At 40.7% G+C, this 19014-nt stretch overlaps 1 protein-coding gene across 1 annotated transcript in view; it reads left to right on the top strand.

Moving 5' to 3' along the window:
• man2a1 (mannosidase, alpha, class 2A, member 1) overlaps positions 1 to 10097 on the top strand; it is an 81458-nt gene extending 71361 nt beyond the window's left edge. The window contains exons 22-24 of the mRNA XM_080732213.1: positions 785 to 976; positions 3157 to 3270; positions 8801 to 10097. Of these exons, the coding sequence (XP_080588339.1) occupies positions 785 to 976; positions 3157 to 3270; positions 8801 to 8971 (477 nt within the window). The 3' untranslated portion in view covers positions 8972 to 10097. The remainder of the gene's footprint in view (positions 1 to 784; positions 977 to 3156; positions 3271 to 8800) is intronic.
• The last annotated feature ends 8917 nt before the right edge of the window (positions 10098 to 19014 follow it).

Here is a 19014-nt window from a genome sequence, read left to right as displayed (position 1 = left end):
GTTGAACAGGGAAAATAAAAACCATGTATACCTGTAAAGAACAAAGTCTAATCAACAGCGCTAACGACTGTACCGCCATGCCCCCCCCCCCCCCCCTTCAAGGTGGTTAGGGTTAGGGTAGTTTGAGGAGTTATAGTAAAGAAAAGTTGAAAAAAAATATTTACTGTAGGCCTGAAAAATACGGTTTTCTTAAAAAAACGTATGTTTCTATGATCAGTGGTGCTCACACTTTTTAATGTCAGGAACCCCTAAAAAAATATGTATTTGACCACTGACCCCCATCTCCCCCCTGCTACTGTCTGCTAGGGCATTCACCAAATATTCGAATATTCGAATATCAAAGTCACTATTCAACGTTGTTCACCAAAGTGGAATATTCGCTTATTTTTATTTTCTCTTTAAAAAATATATATAGTTTATAAAGCTTGGCTAGATAGGAAGTCATAAGAATGAGTTGTCAATGCCCCTGGTGGATGAATTTGTTAATGCTCTATACCAGGGGTTCTCAAACCTTTTTAGGCTATGACGCCCACAATAAACATATTTGAAGAAACGCAGATAAATATTGTGAAAATAGCAGATCTACATGCTCACAACGCCTCGCAACTCGAGGCGTTGTAAGCATGTAGATCGGCTATTTTCACAATGTTCGCCTCTTGCTTACTTAATATTTGACAGTTTGGTCAGTCCTGTCGAATATTCGACTATTCGAATACTTTGAGGTAGAATAATTCGAATACTAAAAATCACTGTTGGTGAATGCCCTGCTGTCTGCCCTTTGCAGGAGGAGAAGGCGTCTCCGGTGAGCTTCCCCTCCATGCTCAGCCACATGGCTCTGCTGTTCCTCAACCATCCTCTGCTCACCATGGCCGTCAGCTCTGCCAGCAGCTCCGTGGCCCTGCGCTCCAGCAGGCCCCTGGCATCCTCCATGCCCTGCGACATCCACCTGCTTAATCTGAGGAGCATACAGAACAAGGTAGGTGACAGTGTTAACTCATTCATAGCCAAGCCACGAGTTTCCCGAGTTAAGATCTTTGCACACAGGCGCGTTTTTTTTTTTTTTTTATAAACTTTGTTTATTTGATTTTCAAGTGAAGCATTTAACGCAATGAAGTGGTACAATAATAAGAGTAGCAGCTTCTTTTGTACAAACATCAAATATACAACAGCGGTATGAGGATTGAAATTTTCACCCAAAACAACAATTAAAAAAGAATATATACATAATATAGGATAAAGAAAATATGTTATTACAGACAAGCCGCACGGATAAAACGGACAATATAATTTTTTGAAAAGAAAACAATGATTCTCTATGACCTCATGCACACCGGCTCCGAAATAGCCGTGCGACGAGTGGCTGCCGCCGTGCGTTTTTTTCTCGATCGAAACCAGTTCGATTTGTGCGTCTTGTCGCATGCGGTAAAAAACTCATCACTCCTTTTATGACTCCTTTTTGGATCCGCAGCGCCGATTCCGCACAGCCTTGCACACCAAATCCAATGCGTTTTATTCATGCCGCAAACGAAAAAAACGCAACTGTCCTGTGTGCAAAGGGCTTTATTTCAGTACCCCCAGACTGCCACAGCCCGAGTTTCCCGAGTTGGCAGCCATTTAAAAAAATAAAATAAATCCCAAAATGCCTAATAGTCCGGGAGCCGTGGGGGTGAACGTGGATTTGCCTGTAAAAGTTTTTTTCTCAACTGATTCTTGTAGCTTGGGGTCACCTCTTAAGGATTCAAGAGGATAACCAGTGATATCCATTGAGCATTTTTTATTATTAACCCCTTAATGCCTGAAACATGGGCTCCCATTGACTTTCTATACAGGAGGAAAATACCCAGAAAAAGATTATTTTTCTGGGTATTTAAGGAGGATCTGAGGGGTCTAACTAAGGGTTTGTCATGATGCTGAATCCATTGCAGGCATTTGTTTTGCACAAAAAAACATTCCGTGGGCTAGAAATAGCCTCAGAAAACAATACACGTATGGGTGAGTATTCATGTTAGTCGGAGGCCTTAGGTTTTTTTTTCTCGTGCTAATCAGTCTAAAAGTGCAACATTTTGTACAGATGTAGCTCAGGGCATGCTCTAATGATTTAGCTAGGGCGCCCGAGTCGGCGACCTTTGGGGTCACCACAACACCCACAAAAGTGATGACTCATCACTTTTCATCACTAAAGTCGATGGGAGCCCAACTTGATTTGGCCGCTGTGGGCGACCCCGAATGTCGCAGCTAAATCATTACTGAATTATCAGAATGAAGTAGGCTACAAATACATAATGAGCATTCATGATTAAATGTTTATTTTCCCTGCAGAGCATCCTGGAGAGAATGTTGAAATGTAATATTTATTCAGACATTTTTTACAGCATTGGAATACTTTAAGAATGTTTGTCTTCCTACAGAAACCATATTAAAACAAAAAATATGTTTTTACCCCCACCCTTTTTCCATTGTAAACTGAAATGTTTACAACTGAAGAAGGCCATGTAGGCCGAAACGTTGTGATTTTTTATTCCGCTCTATTAATACATTTATTTGGGGAGCTTATAGACAGTGTGCGGACCTTTTCTTCTTTTCTATTATAATTTTTTTGGTCCAGCACCCGTCGCAGTGCTTTTGGATGTACGTGTATCCACAGACAGCTACAATAGCAGTAGGTACATTGAACTAGCAAACTATAAGGCGCACTTAAAAGCCTTTAATTTTCTCAAAAAACTACAGTGCGCCTTATAGTCCAGTGCGCCTTATATATGGATCATTCATTGACATTGACATTCCCTTTAGCACAGCTCCATCTGTTGGATGCATAATGCAACGGTAGCGTCTATTATGTGCGCCTTATAGTCATGTGCGCCTTATATATGAAAACAGTTTGAAAATAGACCATTCATTAACAGTGCACCTTATAGTCAGGTGCGCCTTATAGTCCAGAAAATACTGTACACCAAAAGCTTCAAAAGCACCGCAATTATTTTTTTTCTATTCACCGATTCGGATCATCAACATAACTTGTGTCGATAAATGTGATCTGCACTATTTATGAAAACTAGTTGTTTTATTAAAACATAGTTACAACATAGCATGAAGTCATGTTCTGATGGTCTGTGTTTTTCTCCAGTTCTAATGAAATTTACTTTTTTGTCCAATCAGGGCGAAGGAGGCGGGCCATCAGACGAATCCGCCCTCATTCTGCACCGGAAAGGATTTGACTGTCGCTTTGCACACACACACACTGGACTGTTGTGCACGACAACACAGGGAAAGGTACACACACACACACACACACACACACACGCACACACACACACTGGTCTGTCTACAAAAATAAAGGATCATGCTGTGATGGATGCGTGGGGTAAACAAATCACAAATCGACTATCGTTTCAGGGAAGGGCTACTCCAATCAGTGCTGGCAGCAGACAAGGATCACATATTCTTTTTTGCAGAGGGACACTTTATTTTGAAACCCTTGGATACACTATAACAGATGCTGTTTTGTAGAGGGTGCCACGTAGCCAGGGGTAAATTCGGCCTTGGCATCTTGGCCCACACCGGCCCACCACAACTGGCGCGAACCGAACATAGAAGATCTACAAGCCCACAACGGGTCGAGACAGCAACGCGTTCTGGGCGGTATATGCTCTCCATTCACACATGTTGCCATTCAGACATTGACTTCTAATTGTCTGAGTGGCAACACTTCCATTGAGGTTAGGGTTAGGGTTAGGTATAGGGTTAGTGTCTGAATGGGGGGATGTCTGAATGGCAGCATGTAACCGTTGTGGGCTTGTACTGTAGTTCATGCTACTTTGGTGTGACACGGGGTGGCAGTGGCTCATGGGTAGAGAAACCATCATTAGAGCACAGAGGGTTCCCGAAGGGTTCCCAGTTCGATCCCGGGCCCCCCCAGTCTTGGTGTTAAAGAGTCCTTGAGCAAGACTCTGAACCCCTAGTTGCTCCCAGTGAGCAGGTTGGTGCCTTGCATGGTTTCCTCCGGTGTATGAATGTGTGTATGAATGGGTGAATGTAATGTCTCTGTAAAGCGCCTTGGATAAGGGCGCTATATAAATGTACCATTTGACACTATATTATGACAAAGTAGAGAAATCTTGTATATCTGCCATTTTAGCCCTACTAGATAAGGATAGGGATTTAGCAGACATTTTTTTAGAGATTAGTGTTAAAATTGTGTGATTTGATTGATTGAAGAGTTCATTAGAAGTTTGCATAGGAAAAGGTGCAGTTTCATGACGGTACAGTTCACTGGTACAAGGTCAACTAAAAGGAGATCCTAAAAAAGCACTTGGCTTATTTAGAGATTTTACACAGGAAACCATTGAAGTATCTCACATAACATTGAATGACAGACGGATAGAACACAGTACTATGCAGTAGATATAGTCAGGAAAAAATAAAAATAAAAACAGTGCAAATGACAACCACCTTGTTCTAAACGTTAGGAAGACACAGGAGATGGTGTTCGATCCTATGAGTGTTAACCCTGTATTACATGGAGAGTTTGTACTTCTGCCCTCTGGCAAAAGGTACAGTGAACCTAAATCATACATGGGCAACTGGCGGCCCGGGGGCCACATGCGGCCCCCACCTTCACTTAATGTGGCCCGCAGGTTAATACTGGATTACTGATGTATTATTGATTTCAGCTGTTACAATTCCAAACATGTACCTGCTTTAATTCTGTCTATATTAGTAGCTTAATGACTATAGTAGTATTAAAATGTATTTCTTTTATGTCCAATGTAGGTATTTGTATTTAGGTTCATAAAGTTTTTATGAGTATATAACTAAATGTGTTTGAAATTAAATCAAAATGTTAACATTTCAGGATTCCAATTCAAAAATAACAAAAAAATAATTCAGGATTCCAATTCAAAAGAAGCAAAAATAGCCGATCTACAGAGCTTGTAGATCTGCTATTTTTGCTTCTTTTGTATGAGATACTATAAAGTGACAAAGTAGGACGTAGCAATATGCAATGTGGCCCTCTGGAGTGAAGGTGGAAATATAGTGGCCCTCGCCATCATCAAAGTTGCCCACCCCTGACCTAAATGGAACTATTATTATTATTATTATTAAATGGAACTATATTAGGTTTCAAAAATAATAATAATAGATTAACTACAATCTGTGCACTGTGTAGTGTTGTGTCCCCCATGTCTGTATTTCTAGTATGTCTTTTGTCATTGATGTTTTATGTGTGGCTGCAGCAGGGGTGAAAGCCTAAGCCAAATTTCCCTTGTGGACAATAAAGTTTACCTTGACCGTGACCATGACCATGACCATGACCTTGAAATCAGGGCCTTCGTTTACCAAATAAATATTGCGATACAATATTTTCTGCCTCACGGCAACAAAATGCAAACACACGTCCTGTCCTGCTGCAGTGCACGCTCACGTGCACACACTGGTGTCTGCTCAGAGCAACACAAGGAAAGATCAACACGCGCGCGCACACACACAGACACACATGTTAAACAGAAATGACCTCCGACTGTGACAGGAAGTAAGAACTGCGGAGACAGGAAAATGCTCCATTTCTGTTTCCTGTTGTTGCGATGACAAGTGAACTGTGAACCCAGATAAACTCAAAGTCACTAAACCTAGTTCTGAGAATGTCGGGTCTGTTTAGCCGTGACTCATCTGGAATGGTTTGTTGACTTTATAGCTGCCTTTCTCACTCTCTGCCTCGGTGAGCTGACTTGTTCCAAACGAAACAAAACCAAGTTTCTGTAGTTCAAATGTAATCGTTCGTTTGTTCGTTCATTTATAGTCAGTTGGTACCTTATTTGTTAAATTCCATTTGTATAACTTGACAGTTTGGAAGATCAAGATTCCAGATTCCCATGAAGTTTTATGGTCTTTTGTTGTGATGTATTAGAGCACTGTTTTCATGAATTATATATCTAAAGTTTTTTCCTAAAGAATTTCATAACTGAATACAAAAATCGAATTAATTCCATGAATTTGAAAAGTGAAATAAAAATCACTAGGTCGGGTCGGGCAGTCAAAAAAGAATTATCTTTTGGTTCTCAGCTGAAAAAGTTTCAGGAACCTGTGGTATAGAGTCACTTTAACACGCACGCGCGCGCACGCACACGCACACGCACACACACACACACACACACACACACACACAGACACACACACACACACACACACACACACACACACACACACACACACACACACACACACTATATTTACATCACTTGTGGGGTTCACATAGACTTCCATTCATTTTTATGCAAGTCCTGTGGCCTTACCCTAACCTCTATCCCTAAACCTAACCCCTAACCCTAAACCTAAACCTAACCCTAACCGTTGTGGGGACCTACTATTTTGTCCCCACACTGTCAGAGGTCCCCTGCAGGTGACTGTGTGAACATGCGTTTAGTCCCCATAAGTATAGACAAACTCACACACGCACACGCACACACACACACACACACACACACACACACACACACACACACACACACACACACACACACACACACACACTAACTATATTATCGAAGCATGTAATGTGACCCATAATGTAAAGATACACAATGCCGTGACACTTTCTCAACACATGACCCAGTTAGAAAGGGTTAAAGATAAGAGTTACTGGTGGCCTTTTGGCCCCTGAGTAAACAAAAGCCTCAGCCAAGCCTGACAGGACCTGGGAGGTCAACAAACAGCACAGAACATTACAGAGAACAGAACAAGAATGAGGGGGGGGCAATTACATTAGAAACAGCCTGGCACGTGCACACAAAGACATCAAAGGGGGCTTGAGCCCCTGCCCTTTTATCTGTCTGTAAAAAGTGCCCTCTCCAGACCATGAATGCAGTTTTTACTATGGTGAAAGAAAAGTAAAATGCCCTCTTTCCATGCCATACCTGAAGGCAGCGTTCAAGAGAATTGCCTTGTCCAAACTCTCCTGAACCAGAATGCAGCATCTTATGTTGAAAGAATTGCCCTCTCTGTGTAGAAATCCATGCTGTTACGCCACATGTCCAGTATTGACTTTTATCTTAGTTCAGTGTGGTATCAAGCACCGAAAATAGCCGACCTCCAAGCTCACAACGTGTCGCAGAGCAACGCGTTGTGAGCTTGGAGGTCCAAAAGGACCTTTTATAAATTTCAGCCCCTGCCTCTCTAACATTCAGGGCCGTTTTTAGCGCCGAAATGGAGGGAGTGGACCCAAACCAGCCCCAAACCGACTAAAATCACGGCAAAAACCCGCAAAAGGCGCACGCGCACGCGAGTGGAGAGAGGTGCATTCGAGAGAGCTCGCCTAGAGCGCTGATCAGACGTGCTACGGCCCTGCTAACATTTTCTGCACGTCCCTGATTATAAATGTAAATGTCCCTGTAAAGTCCAGTGGCTTTCAACCTCTTTTCATATCAAGGTCCATTATTTATGGACCACCATTTGATGAGATCCTCTCAGACCCAAAAATAATTTGGGAACCACCCCTTGGGGACCCGACCCCCAGTTTGGGAACCACTGGAGTAGACCACTGGTTCTCAAAGTTGAGTATAGGGACCCACAGGGGTCCTTGGTTCCAGGGGGCCCCCTGCTAAATGTGTTCCTGTAATATAGCATCAAAATCTGTTTAACCACTTTAACCATGCATTATTGGCTAAATCCTGGTCTCTACACTGCCTCCCCCTGGCCAGCTGCCCCCCCCCCCCCCCCCCCCCCCGGAAGGAAGCATGAGGTCAGTCTGTTGCTCTCCCCAGGTCGGCAGAGGGAGAGCAGCACCCAGGATTACATTAGATAATTGACACCGGGTGAAAAATGGGTTACAAAATCGTGGGATAACAATTTTACCCATTTAGGCCTGGAATTATTTAATGTTTAGCTATTGAAAATAGCAGATATACCAGCTCGCAGCGCGGCACCGAGTGCCACGCTGCGAGCTTGTAGATCTGCTATTTTTGAAAAGTCATGAAAATGTTTGCAAATCTTTGAATATATGTATTTTCAAAGTAAACATTTGTAACTCAAATTTTGCTTCTGAGGGGTCCCTGGAACTAAATGTTTTGAGATGGGCGGGGGGGGGGTCTGTGGCCAAATACATATCATTTTGGGGGTCCTTGACATGAAAAGGTTTGAGCACCACTGACATAGAAACATCGTTTTTCAAAAAACCTTACAGTTTACAGTTTACAGTTTAGGCATTTAGCAGACGCCTTTAATCCAAAGCGACTTACAATAAGCAGATCAAATATCACAATAATAAACAAATGTCAGTACATCAACAGCAATATAACAAATGCAAATGAATATCTATCTAGAAAAACAGTATAATCTGTAAAGAAAAATAAAATAATAAAAAAGGTTTCTTAAAAAAAAAAACTAAAAAACAAATGCTAACTAGCTTCATGTATGGACATTGATTTCCAGTAGTGCTAAGGGTTTTGGTGGAGTCTGAAAAAAAAAAAGTCTTCAGTCCACGGCGAAAGCTAGCGAGTGAGTCCGTTGTTCTAAGTGCGACAGGGATTTAGAGGGATTTACATGTAGAAGACACTTATAGAATCGGGTCAAAACATTCAGAGACGTGCACACATTTTGAAGATTTTTCAAAAAATAGCAGATCTACAAGCTCGCAGCGCAGCACTCGGTGCTGTGCTGTGAGCATGTGTATCTGCTATTTTTTAATAGTTAAAGCATAAAATAATGCGTATAATAATGTGTACCCGGTCTAAATGGGTTAATGGAATAAAAAAAAAACTTTGACGTCCAAATCAACACGGCTCTCTCTGTCTCTCTCTCTCTCCAGTTGGATCTCGACAAGCTGTTCTCAGACCTGCGCTTCCAGTCAGTCTCCCCGGTCACGCTGTCTCTGATGCACGCGGCCGCCGGTCCGGAGTCGGAATCCAACCAGCAGCCTCCCACAGAGGTCCACCTCAACCCGATGGAGATCAACACGTACCGAGTCCAGCTCCAGTGAACACACACTCAGCTACTATAGTATGTCCCAGGGGTTCCCAAACCTTCAGGGCACCCCATAAATATATATATTTTTTAAATCCGAGCCACCCCTACATTATAATTTTCACTCCCAGCACCTTATATTTATAGCATATCGTCGTTGTCGGGTGGAAGCCTTGTATGTCCAAAAGCGTTCATTTTGTATTTATCATCTATAAAATGTACTAAACTAGTGAAAACAGCCGATCTACAAGCACACAACGCCTCGCGTGCTTGTAGATCGGCTGTTTTCACTAGTTTTGTGCGACAGTCTTGTATGGCAAAGCAGGGCTTTGCTTTACCAAAAGACGTATACATTTGAAACTTGGAGAAACAAGGTTTCTGCCCGAAAGTGACGATACTTTAGTGATTATGTTGCGAAGAGAATGTTGAGATAATAGCCATTTTGGTTAGAACTGGCTGAAAATAACTTTGTACTTCAAGTTTAGAAAAATGCCATGTCACGGTTATTGTGACCAAAGAAATTACGATTTACGATATTATCCCGATGATCAAAATATCCCCAACATCCATTATCCTGGGGCGGAACATTGGCCAAAAAATAGCAGATCTACAAGCTGTTTTTTTGGCAAAGACTGGCAAAGAGTGAAAAAAAGACTGTATCAAGTACGTTTTTTCCAGGTCCGTTTGACCAATTATAGAGGGTTTAAAATGATACCGATATTCAGCTCAGCAAATAAAAGGTGAATTTATTACTCCATAAATAGTAACACTATTATATTGCTTATTACTTAGAATCAAGAGTAATACATTATACACCCGCAAACAAAAGAGATGTACAACAATCTGTTTAGCCAGCTCCTTTTAGAACTGAATCCAAATTGTAATTTGGAATAATAATGATAACAAGAGTCACCAATCAGCCAAAAAGGCTATAAAAGAAAATAAGCTATCTCTCTGGACCTTTTAAACAAAATGTTTTCAAAGGGCAGCCCACAAAACCTGAGTAATATATCGTCACTGTCGGGCAGAAACCTCGTATCTCCAAGTTTCAAATGTGTATGTTTTTTGGTAAAGCAAAGCCCTGCTTCACTATACAAAACCGTCGCACAAGACTAGTGAAAACAGCAGATCTACAAGCACACAACGCCTCGCGGTGCGAGGCGTTGTGTGCTTGTAGATCGGCTATTTTCACTAGTTTAGATCATTTTTAAAATGATAAATACGCAACTAACGGTTTGGGACATACAAGGTTTCCACCCGACAGCGACGATATAATACTATTTCTTTACATAGTAATATGTAATAATAATAATATTTTTGGTCTGGGTAATATGTTAAAAGTAACTGGTTATACTGCCCAACACTATCATAACATAAAAGATGTTGTGGAAAACGCATGCTGCCCACTCGTATGACCACTGCCCTGGTCTAGGAAAGGGTCGGACTCCAATACCATCAAACGCAACCGAACGATCAGTCTTACGACGCTGACAATATCGTTCATATTTTGACAATTATCAAGGAAAATTAAACCTATTCTACCATTGTAGAATAGGTTTAATTTTCCTAGGTATCCAGCAAAATCACGCATTATTTTTGATATATATTGTCGCTGTTGGGTGGAAAACATGTACGACCAAAACACGTATTCTTTTTCAGGAAATTCAAAAAAGAACCCAGGGACCCGTAGTTCCAATATAGTTATTATTTAGTCACAGGTTGAATAGTTTTTACAAACGCACACTGTGACTTTCACTAGGTTTCTAATAGTGAAAATGGACGATCTACAAGCTCGCAATGCTTTGCATTGGCAACTCTTTGTGACTTTGCAGCTTGTAGATCTGCTTGTTGTTTTGCTTGTAGATCAACTACTTTTATGCACAGCAAAGTAGGGCATTAACTACAAAAACAACTAAAACGTTGATATATGGACAACACAAGCCTGCCGGTCAAAGGATTTTTAAGTTGAGTTTAGTTAAATAAATAAATGTCCTGTCCGAACGTAGAACACGATCACATCAACAGAAAATAATATAAGAGTATTTTATGATTCAGTAAATAGGCTACTGTACATAATGTTTCAATGGCTTATAGTCCGTCCACCGCTTTGGACCCAAACAAAAATGTCTACTACTTGGATTCATTTCCATGGAATCTGCTTTTTTTATGAACCCAAGACAACACTAGTGACACAAATTGGCGGTCCACTAGTGCCACCTTTAGGCCAAACTTCACCCCTGCATACAATTCATATTCTATTAGGCAGATTCCAGGATGAGATTTTGGTGGCCCTGTGGCTTTTCCTCTAGGAACACCCTTCAAAAAAAAAAAGAAAGAAATTCTGCATTGGCCTCGGGGGGCTGCTATAGGCCAGTCAATCTAAGCTAAAAAGGGGCCTGACCCAAAAGAAATGCAATAGTAATTATTCAGGGTTTTTTATGATCCTTAGGGTCATCCAAATAACATGTTGACATTTTCCCATTACATTCTTAGCTGATCAAGGTGAATTCAGGGGGTTCAAGTTTGGGTCCATTCATTTACTATACAGGAAAAAAAGACCCGCAAAAAATCTTCTTTAAGTAGTATGTGAGGAGTCTAACTAAGGGTTTTTCATGATTCTGAATCCATTGCAAAAGTACGGTTTAGTGATGAGTCATCACTTTTATGAGGTCAGCTCAGTTTTTTGGGGTCAGTTTTTAGCCCGAGGAATGTTTTTTTCATGCAAAACAAATGCTTGCAATGAATTCAGAATCATGAAAAAAAAAACTAGTTAGACCCCTTACATGCTACTTAACCCTTCTTGTGCCTATCCCGAACAAGTTCGGCTTTATTTCAATCCAATACAATATTTTATTTGCTATTTTACTTACCCTGAGCTGCTTGGACCAACGTGGGTGGTCCTGGCTCGTCCAGCGCTTACCAGCGAGAGACGCTAGATGGTCCGACGATTTATTCCATTGCAAATGGTTTAAAATAAAGTTTAGAGCCCCCCCAAAAAAACTCAATCTATACTGTCGGCGGCGCGACGTATTCCGGGGTGCCTATCCCGAACTAGTCCGGGATATTTAATAAAATTAATTAATTAATCGGAGGCCTCAACGAAGCCCCGGTCTAAATTTCCATCCGTGCCCCGGGCCGAGACTCGGCCATCCACGGGCCGTAATCGCGCAAAAGGCCGCATCGCGCCGCCCACTCCAATAATAAGTCACATCTTTAGAGAGGATTTTCTCTGAATTGTGTTCCCAGACCAAAGAGAACGTTTTTTTGCGACTGAAATAGCTTTAGATCAGGCTTCTAAAGGGGTTAGCAGCGAATGGCTAAGTGTAAGCTAACTTCCTCCTCTCGTCACCCATAGCAGTGGCTGGAGTGAAATCCCAAGGCACTTCGGGCAGTGTCGACAGAAGCTAGAGCGAAGGTCTATAGAGATATTTCTGGCACTCTAGCGGCCACTTGTGGCCCGGGGCACTGTATGAGTTATAGTAAGTGAAGGGACCCAAACTTGAACCCCCTGAATTCACCTTGATCCACTAAGAATGTAATGGGAAACTTTTAACATGTTTTTTTAACCATTACTATTGCAATTTCTTTTGGATCAAACCTCAAATGGCCTACTAGTGAAGCTTTTAGACGCTTCTTTTTATTGCATTATGAATTATTCCAATCCATTCAGTCTTAAAACATACACACATCATAACACATATTTTACAAGCACAACCTGCCCTTATTGAGCCAACAGGGAAGGTACTCTGTGAAAGTCTGGAGTATTTACTGTGAAGACACTCTTTTTATGTATGATTCCAGAAAACTTTGGATTTTTAGCTTATTTTACAAAACAATCATTGCAGAGGTGTGTTCGTGTTTATATCACCGTTACACATACTAGCAGATAAAAGTGAACAAAGTATTACATTTTAATGTATGTACAAGAATATAGCTGATTAATTATTCATGGGAATGATACAGTATATAACGTTGGTGGAATTTCTTCTCGCAATTGTGCTGTAAATTGTTCAGTGATAATATTACGTAATATTGACTGTCAAAGTGAAGAAAAAAAGATATAGATTAATGTACAAAGGAAAGAAGTACAGCAATATCATAAATGATGAGAAAATCATCAACAAACCGCTGCATGCGACAAAACAGCTGGAGAAACCGGGCTATGTCTTAGCACAGTAACAATGTGTCATAAGGACCAGTACAATGCTGTTACAATAATCTACTGTAAGCTATATTCTTTAAAGCAGGGGTCTTCAACAGAGGGTCTGGGACCCCTAGGGGGTCCTCAGAATTACTACATGGGGTCCTCTAAATCTTTGTGTGATGGAAGCTTTTTTTCCTCCATTTTATAATAACCACTTGAACCCTAGTGTCCATATTTTGAGAACTTTAGCCAAACATAGCAGCTCTACAAGCTACAAGCTTGTATATCTGCTATTTTTGGCAAAGAGGTTTGGTGTAGAGGGGAAAAAAGAGCACACTAAGTTTTGATGTTTCAAGTGGTTACATATCTGATAACATAAATTGACATGAATCCAAAATACACTGATGATTGTGCTGTCAAATGATGAAACTATATGGTATCTTGGGGTCCCTGCTTCATCTCTCTCTCAGCTAAGGGGTCCTTGGCCTGAAAACGTTGATGACCCTGCTTTAAAGCAATCTTCTCTTTTTTATTTTATTTCAAGGACCCTCCGTCTGATAAGCATTAGACCACACAATGCATCGTGCTGCCACATCCATTATGTCATGACCATAAAACATTTTGATTCTCTGAAAAATAGTATATATATATTTTTTTACAAATATTTAATTGGAACAACAAAAAAAAACATCCCATGGATGCACCTAGGACGTATCCTCAGTGATGTAGCCTGAAATCATCGGGGCTTCGGCTCTCGCAACATCATACCCCTCATCCATTTGACCCAGCCGGGGTTGATCAAGTCCCATTTTACGTCCCAGTAGCTCCCCATGATCAGTCCTACTAGGGCATGCATGGGCAACTGGCGACCCGGGGGCCACATCATGCGGCCCTCACCTTCACTTAATGCGGCCCACAGGTTAATATCTGAATACTGATTTATTGATTGATTTCAGCTGTTACAATTCTAAACATGCAAACATAACCCGCTTTAATTACATCAGTCTATATTAGTAGCTTAATGACTATTCTTTTTTATGCACAATTTATTTGTATTTAAGTTCATAAAGTTAACATAAGAACATATAAATGCATTGAAAATTAAATTAAAATTTTACTTTTCAGGATTCCAATTAAAAAATAGCTAAAAATAATTCAGGATTCCAATTCAAAAATAGCAAAAATAGCAGATCTACAAGCTCAAAACGCGCCGTGACGCGTTTTGACCTTGTAGATCGGCTATTTTTGCTATTTCTTACTGTATATGCATTGTGGCCCTCTTGAGTGAGTGTGAAAATATAGTGGCCCTCTCCATCATCAAAGTTGCCCACCCCTGTACTAGGGAAAGACAGGGTCCCACAAACCGCTCCTCTGGAACTACTCTGCCAGGACTAATCTGGCGCGTGGAAGGACCAGGCTCTGTGGGTTGACTCCTTAACAGGCTCCTCCTACGTCTCACCAGGTCCACTCCTGCTCTCAGCAGGTCCAGAACCTGTGTGTTGCACCACCCAGACTCCAGCCCCAGACATTTCACTCAGGATTGGTGGATTCTTGAGCCGCAATGGTGAATGCCGCATGCTCCACCTGGGCAAAGGTGGCACTGCAGGCTCCGCTTGCAACTTGAATGGCCCTCCTAAAGGCCTCACCGTGGGTTTGTTGGGCCTCTCTCTCACAGAAAACACAGGCTGTGGCACTAACCCATAATTGTAGTATATTTTTTCACAGAATCAAATGTTTTATGGTCAAGATTCACCGATTGATTTAAATGTGTTTGGAAATCTCGATGGGAAAAATGAGTGGGCTTTGGATGGGTGGAACCAAAGCCCCATGCTATGCCCTATTTGCCATACAGAAGTATACAGTATGTGGGTTTCTGCTCTTGGCAGATTTAAGAAGAAAAAAAAAATCATTGGGAAACAGTCTTTCAACAGCAAACAAATACATGTACTGAATTGTCAGGAGCAGCAAAACCAAGATGGAAGAATCACTGCTGCTGTAGAATGAAATAATGCAGCCCTCGGAGACTGATGGGAGTCTCCTAAATGAATGTTTTACTGTAATTTAATGTGATTGAGTGTGTGCGTGCGTGTGTGTATGTGCGTGTGTGTGTGTGTGTGCGTGCGTGTGTGTGTGTGTGTGTGTGTGTGTGTGTGTGTGTGTGTGTGTGTGTGTGTGTGTGTGTGTGTGTGTGTGTGTGTGTGTGCGTGCGTGCGTGCGCGCGTGCGCCTAGACAAGCTGTATACCTCTACAGCAGAGTCCTAGTTGTTTTTTCAAATACAATGTGATGGTTACTTTATAATTATTTAATTATGTATTGTGGGAATTTGTAAATGTATGTGTGTACTGTATGTTTCCAAGGAAATGACGTGATTTTTAATAGGATCGGAAATGAATGGTTTGTTTTTGTGAAAGTTCTTGGACTTTATATGATTCCTTTCCACGTGAATACAGACATTTTACATGCTGAAATCCATCACCTATTAGCCTATAGTAGTTAAAAAGACATGACCAAAACACAGATAATCATAATGTAAAAAAAAGCAGTTATGACTTTTATATTTCATAACACATAATGTGCCTTAACTGTCATGCTTTATACTAGTTTACTCCATAATGTGCCTTAACCTTCGTAGTTCACTAGTCTGTATTAACTGTGGGACATTTTGCATTGGACATTTTGGAATGAAGCTGCACTGCACGGCAGTCTTGTTTGTCTTTGTCAGGTTACTGGAGTTTATGTGAAGGGAATATGGGTGGAAAATATTAAAATGTGATTTTAACTTTGTTGTCAGTGCTTTTGTTTTACTTCAAAGGATGGATGGAGGATATTTAAAGGAGTGACCAAATGCTCAACCAATCACACAATTTCAACATCATTAAACACAACATATACCTTGGGGCATAATATACAGATCACAGAAGAAGTCATTTCTGGATCAAAATCTATATACTTCGACATTCATAACTTTATTACACTCATAAAGGCAGTAAATAGGTCTACAGTGACTGTCTGGTAATCAGAAGCGTCTGGTAATCAAAAACAAAACATGTCATAATGTGACATGTTTTGACGTTGTAGAACTGCTATTTTCTAATAGCCAAAGTATAACATAGGTTACTTTGTGTTTTGTAATAACACTAAACATGCATCTGCAACATTACTGACATTTTCAAATAATTGTAGTAGAGTTCAAAAGTACAATATTTACCTGTATTAGATGTATTAGTGGAGTAGAAGTATAAAGTATCAAAAAGGAAAAAAACAAATGTACATTTTATTTAAGAGCAATATACTTTCCAGAACTGGAACCAGTGATCCTGACACATTATAGCATGGTCCAGTGGATCCCTCTAGTGTCCATTTATGTGTACTAACATTCATCTGTCCTGTGCTGTTCAATAAGTTATAAGACAGGGATATAATGGACTTTCAGAGCTAAGCCATCTATATGAGGGTGTGCATACGTGCGTCTGTGGAGTCATGCCACAGATACGTCCAGTGACATCATAGAATGGCCACATGCAATCCAGTCCACAATGTCATTAAACCTAGTGCATCCACAGTAATGCTCGCTCCTAGCCTTATGGATCAAGACTATCAGATTTATTTTCCCATCAAATCCGACTTTTACTTTCATATATATCATAGATAATATGCAAATGTCAAAGTCGACAAAATACATCTATTTAGTCTTGATCCAAGGCTAGCTCCCCCCTATCTTAAGGGTAATTCCCAACAGGCAAGATAAAGATACAAAATATTGTTCTCAATTGAAGTGGATGGGAGTGAATAGCGTCCAGGGTGGACACTTTTTTTTATCTTTATCTTTATCTTTATCTTGCCCGTTGGGATTGGGAATTGGGAACGGGATTCGAACCAGCGACATGCTGTCAGGCTGGCATTGCAGCCATATTTCCGACGGGCCGTTGGTCCGACCAGGTTAACATTCACCAGGTTAGCACTGAGCAGCGTCAGCAGGTTAGCATTTCACCAGGTTAGCATTCACCAGCATTAGTTTTACTGAGGTTAGGGTTAAGGCTAGGGTGCCCGGACCACCATGGTCCGGGCAACATGTATTACTTTTAATCTACTACTTAGCCTACCATTTAGTACTTGAGATTTGTGTGAAATTAAAGTGTGTTATATACATGCATGTATTATGTATAATTAATATTATAAGACCATACATTTTTATTTTTGGAACACAATTGTTATGTTAAAGGGATATTTCACTTTCAAAAAAACTTTTGGTAATTTTATCATCTAATCAGGCTTTTATGAACACCCACAGTTTTTAATTTGCTTGATTCAATATTTAGATATTTGATGTAAATGTTGCCAGGCCCTCCAGGCCCAGGGCCTCTCCCCACACACACCCATTGTAACTTCAAACTCCATTTTAACCATGATAAATTCATTAAAAACTCCTAATACGTGAGTAGGCCGTGTTTTTTCGATAACTTTTTCATTTATTTTTAATAATTATTTTTTGTTTTACATTTTTTACATTTTCCGAAATAATTATTAAAAATAAATTAAAAAAGTTATGGATAAAACATTTAGTTCAATCGTAGTCTTTTGAATAAAATGTAATTTAGTCTTAGTCACATTTTAGTAATCTGAAATGTTTTAGTTTCAGTACATTTTGGTCGACTAAATATCATAAGATTTTAGTCAACTAAGTCTACAGTCAGGGCGCCCGCTGGCCTACCGGTTCAGGCACATATCACTTCGTGTCACTCCACATCTCTCTCCCCATTTCCTATCGGTCTACTGTCCTATCAATAAAGGCATAAAGCCAAAAAACATACAAAAAAATAACGAAATCTAGTGTTGATTTTGTCAACAAATGTATTTTGGCAGGCCTTGATGGTGTTGTAATGACTGATTTTACGCTTTGTTGAGTGCTGAAAATAGCCGATGTGCAAGCTCAGCGTTGTGAGCTGCTATTTTCAGAGTGCAACCAAACATAAAATGACTTGTAATAGTTCTACTGGATCTCTTCATTTGTTGTTGTTTTGACTTGATTTAACCTGATGCTGTTTCTACTGAACCGTGTACTTCTCTAACCATCATGTTCACCACACCTGGCCAACTTCCCCTTTCCTAGTGGTCAGTTCTGCTTTTCTCACAGCCAAGTGCAGTCAAGCACGGTCAAGTTCTTCTCTTCTCAGAAGATGGGAGGAGTCAGTTTACTAGGCTACTTCTCTTCTCCAATAGTCTTCTCCTTTCTCAACAAACTGACAGGGTCAATGTGACAACATAGCTACCATTAAGAAAAAACAGATGTTGCAATGAGTAACTGACAAGATAGATCCTCCGAATCTAACAGTAACAGATGTATGGAAAAATAACAGACAATGCATCACTCAATACAAGTATATAGCAACACATTAAAACACATTCATTTCGGATCATCCTGTCCTTCTATTCCACCTCATTCACCCCCTACCCCATTCCCCTCCCTCTGCCCATGAGTCCATGGAATCCTCTTCTTCATCATTGGATGCCTCCTGGTTGTCGGCTCATACATAAACCCACCAGTGTGGGGACTGTGATGGGGAGTCAGAGTCAGGTGTAGGGGTTGTTGGGGTTACGCACGGCGGAGTGTGGGCTATAGGTTAACTCATGCAGGTTACTCTGGAAACCAGGGGAGCTTTGCATACTGTCATACTGTCATGTGATCTTCATGTTTGCTCCACTGTTGCTCTTCTTGCTCAGCAGTGTCGGTAATTTGTTCACCATCCTCACTAGCATCACTGATGTCACTGATTTCTGTGTCTCCTCCACTCTTTCACTCTTCAATTATCCTATCTCCTAACCTTTCTATCCTCTGATCTAAGCTCCCTGCTCTGTCTGCCTCAATCTCAGCCATCACTGCCAGGACTTCCAACGTAAAAAAGACGTGTAAAAG

This window comes from Nannobrachium achirus, assembly GCF_963921795.1.
Source record: "Nannobrachium achirus genome assembly, chromosome: 8".
NCBI classification, from domain to species: domain Eukaryota; kingdom Metazoa; phylum Chordata; class Actinopteri; order Myctophiformes; family Myctophidae; genus Nannobrachium; species Nannobrachium achirus.
The sequence above is the reverse complement of the archived record's forward strand: the minus strand, read 5'-3'. Positions and strand labels throughout refer to the sequence as shown.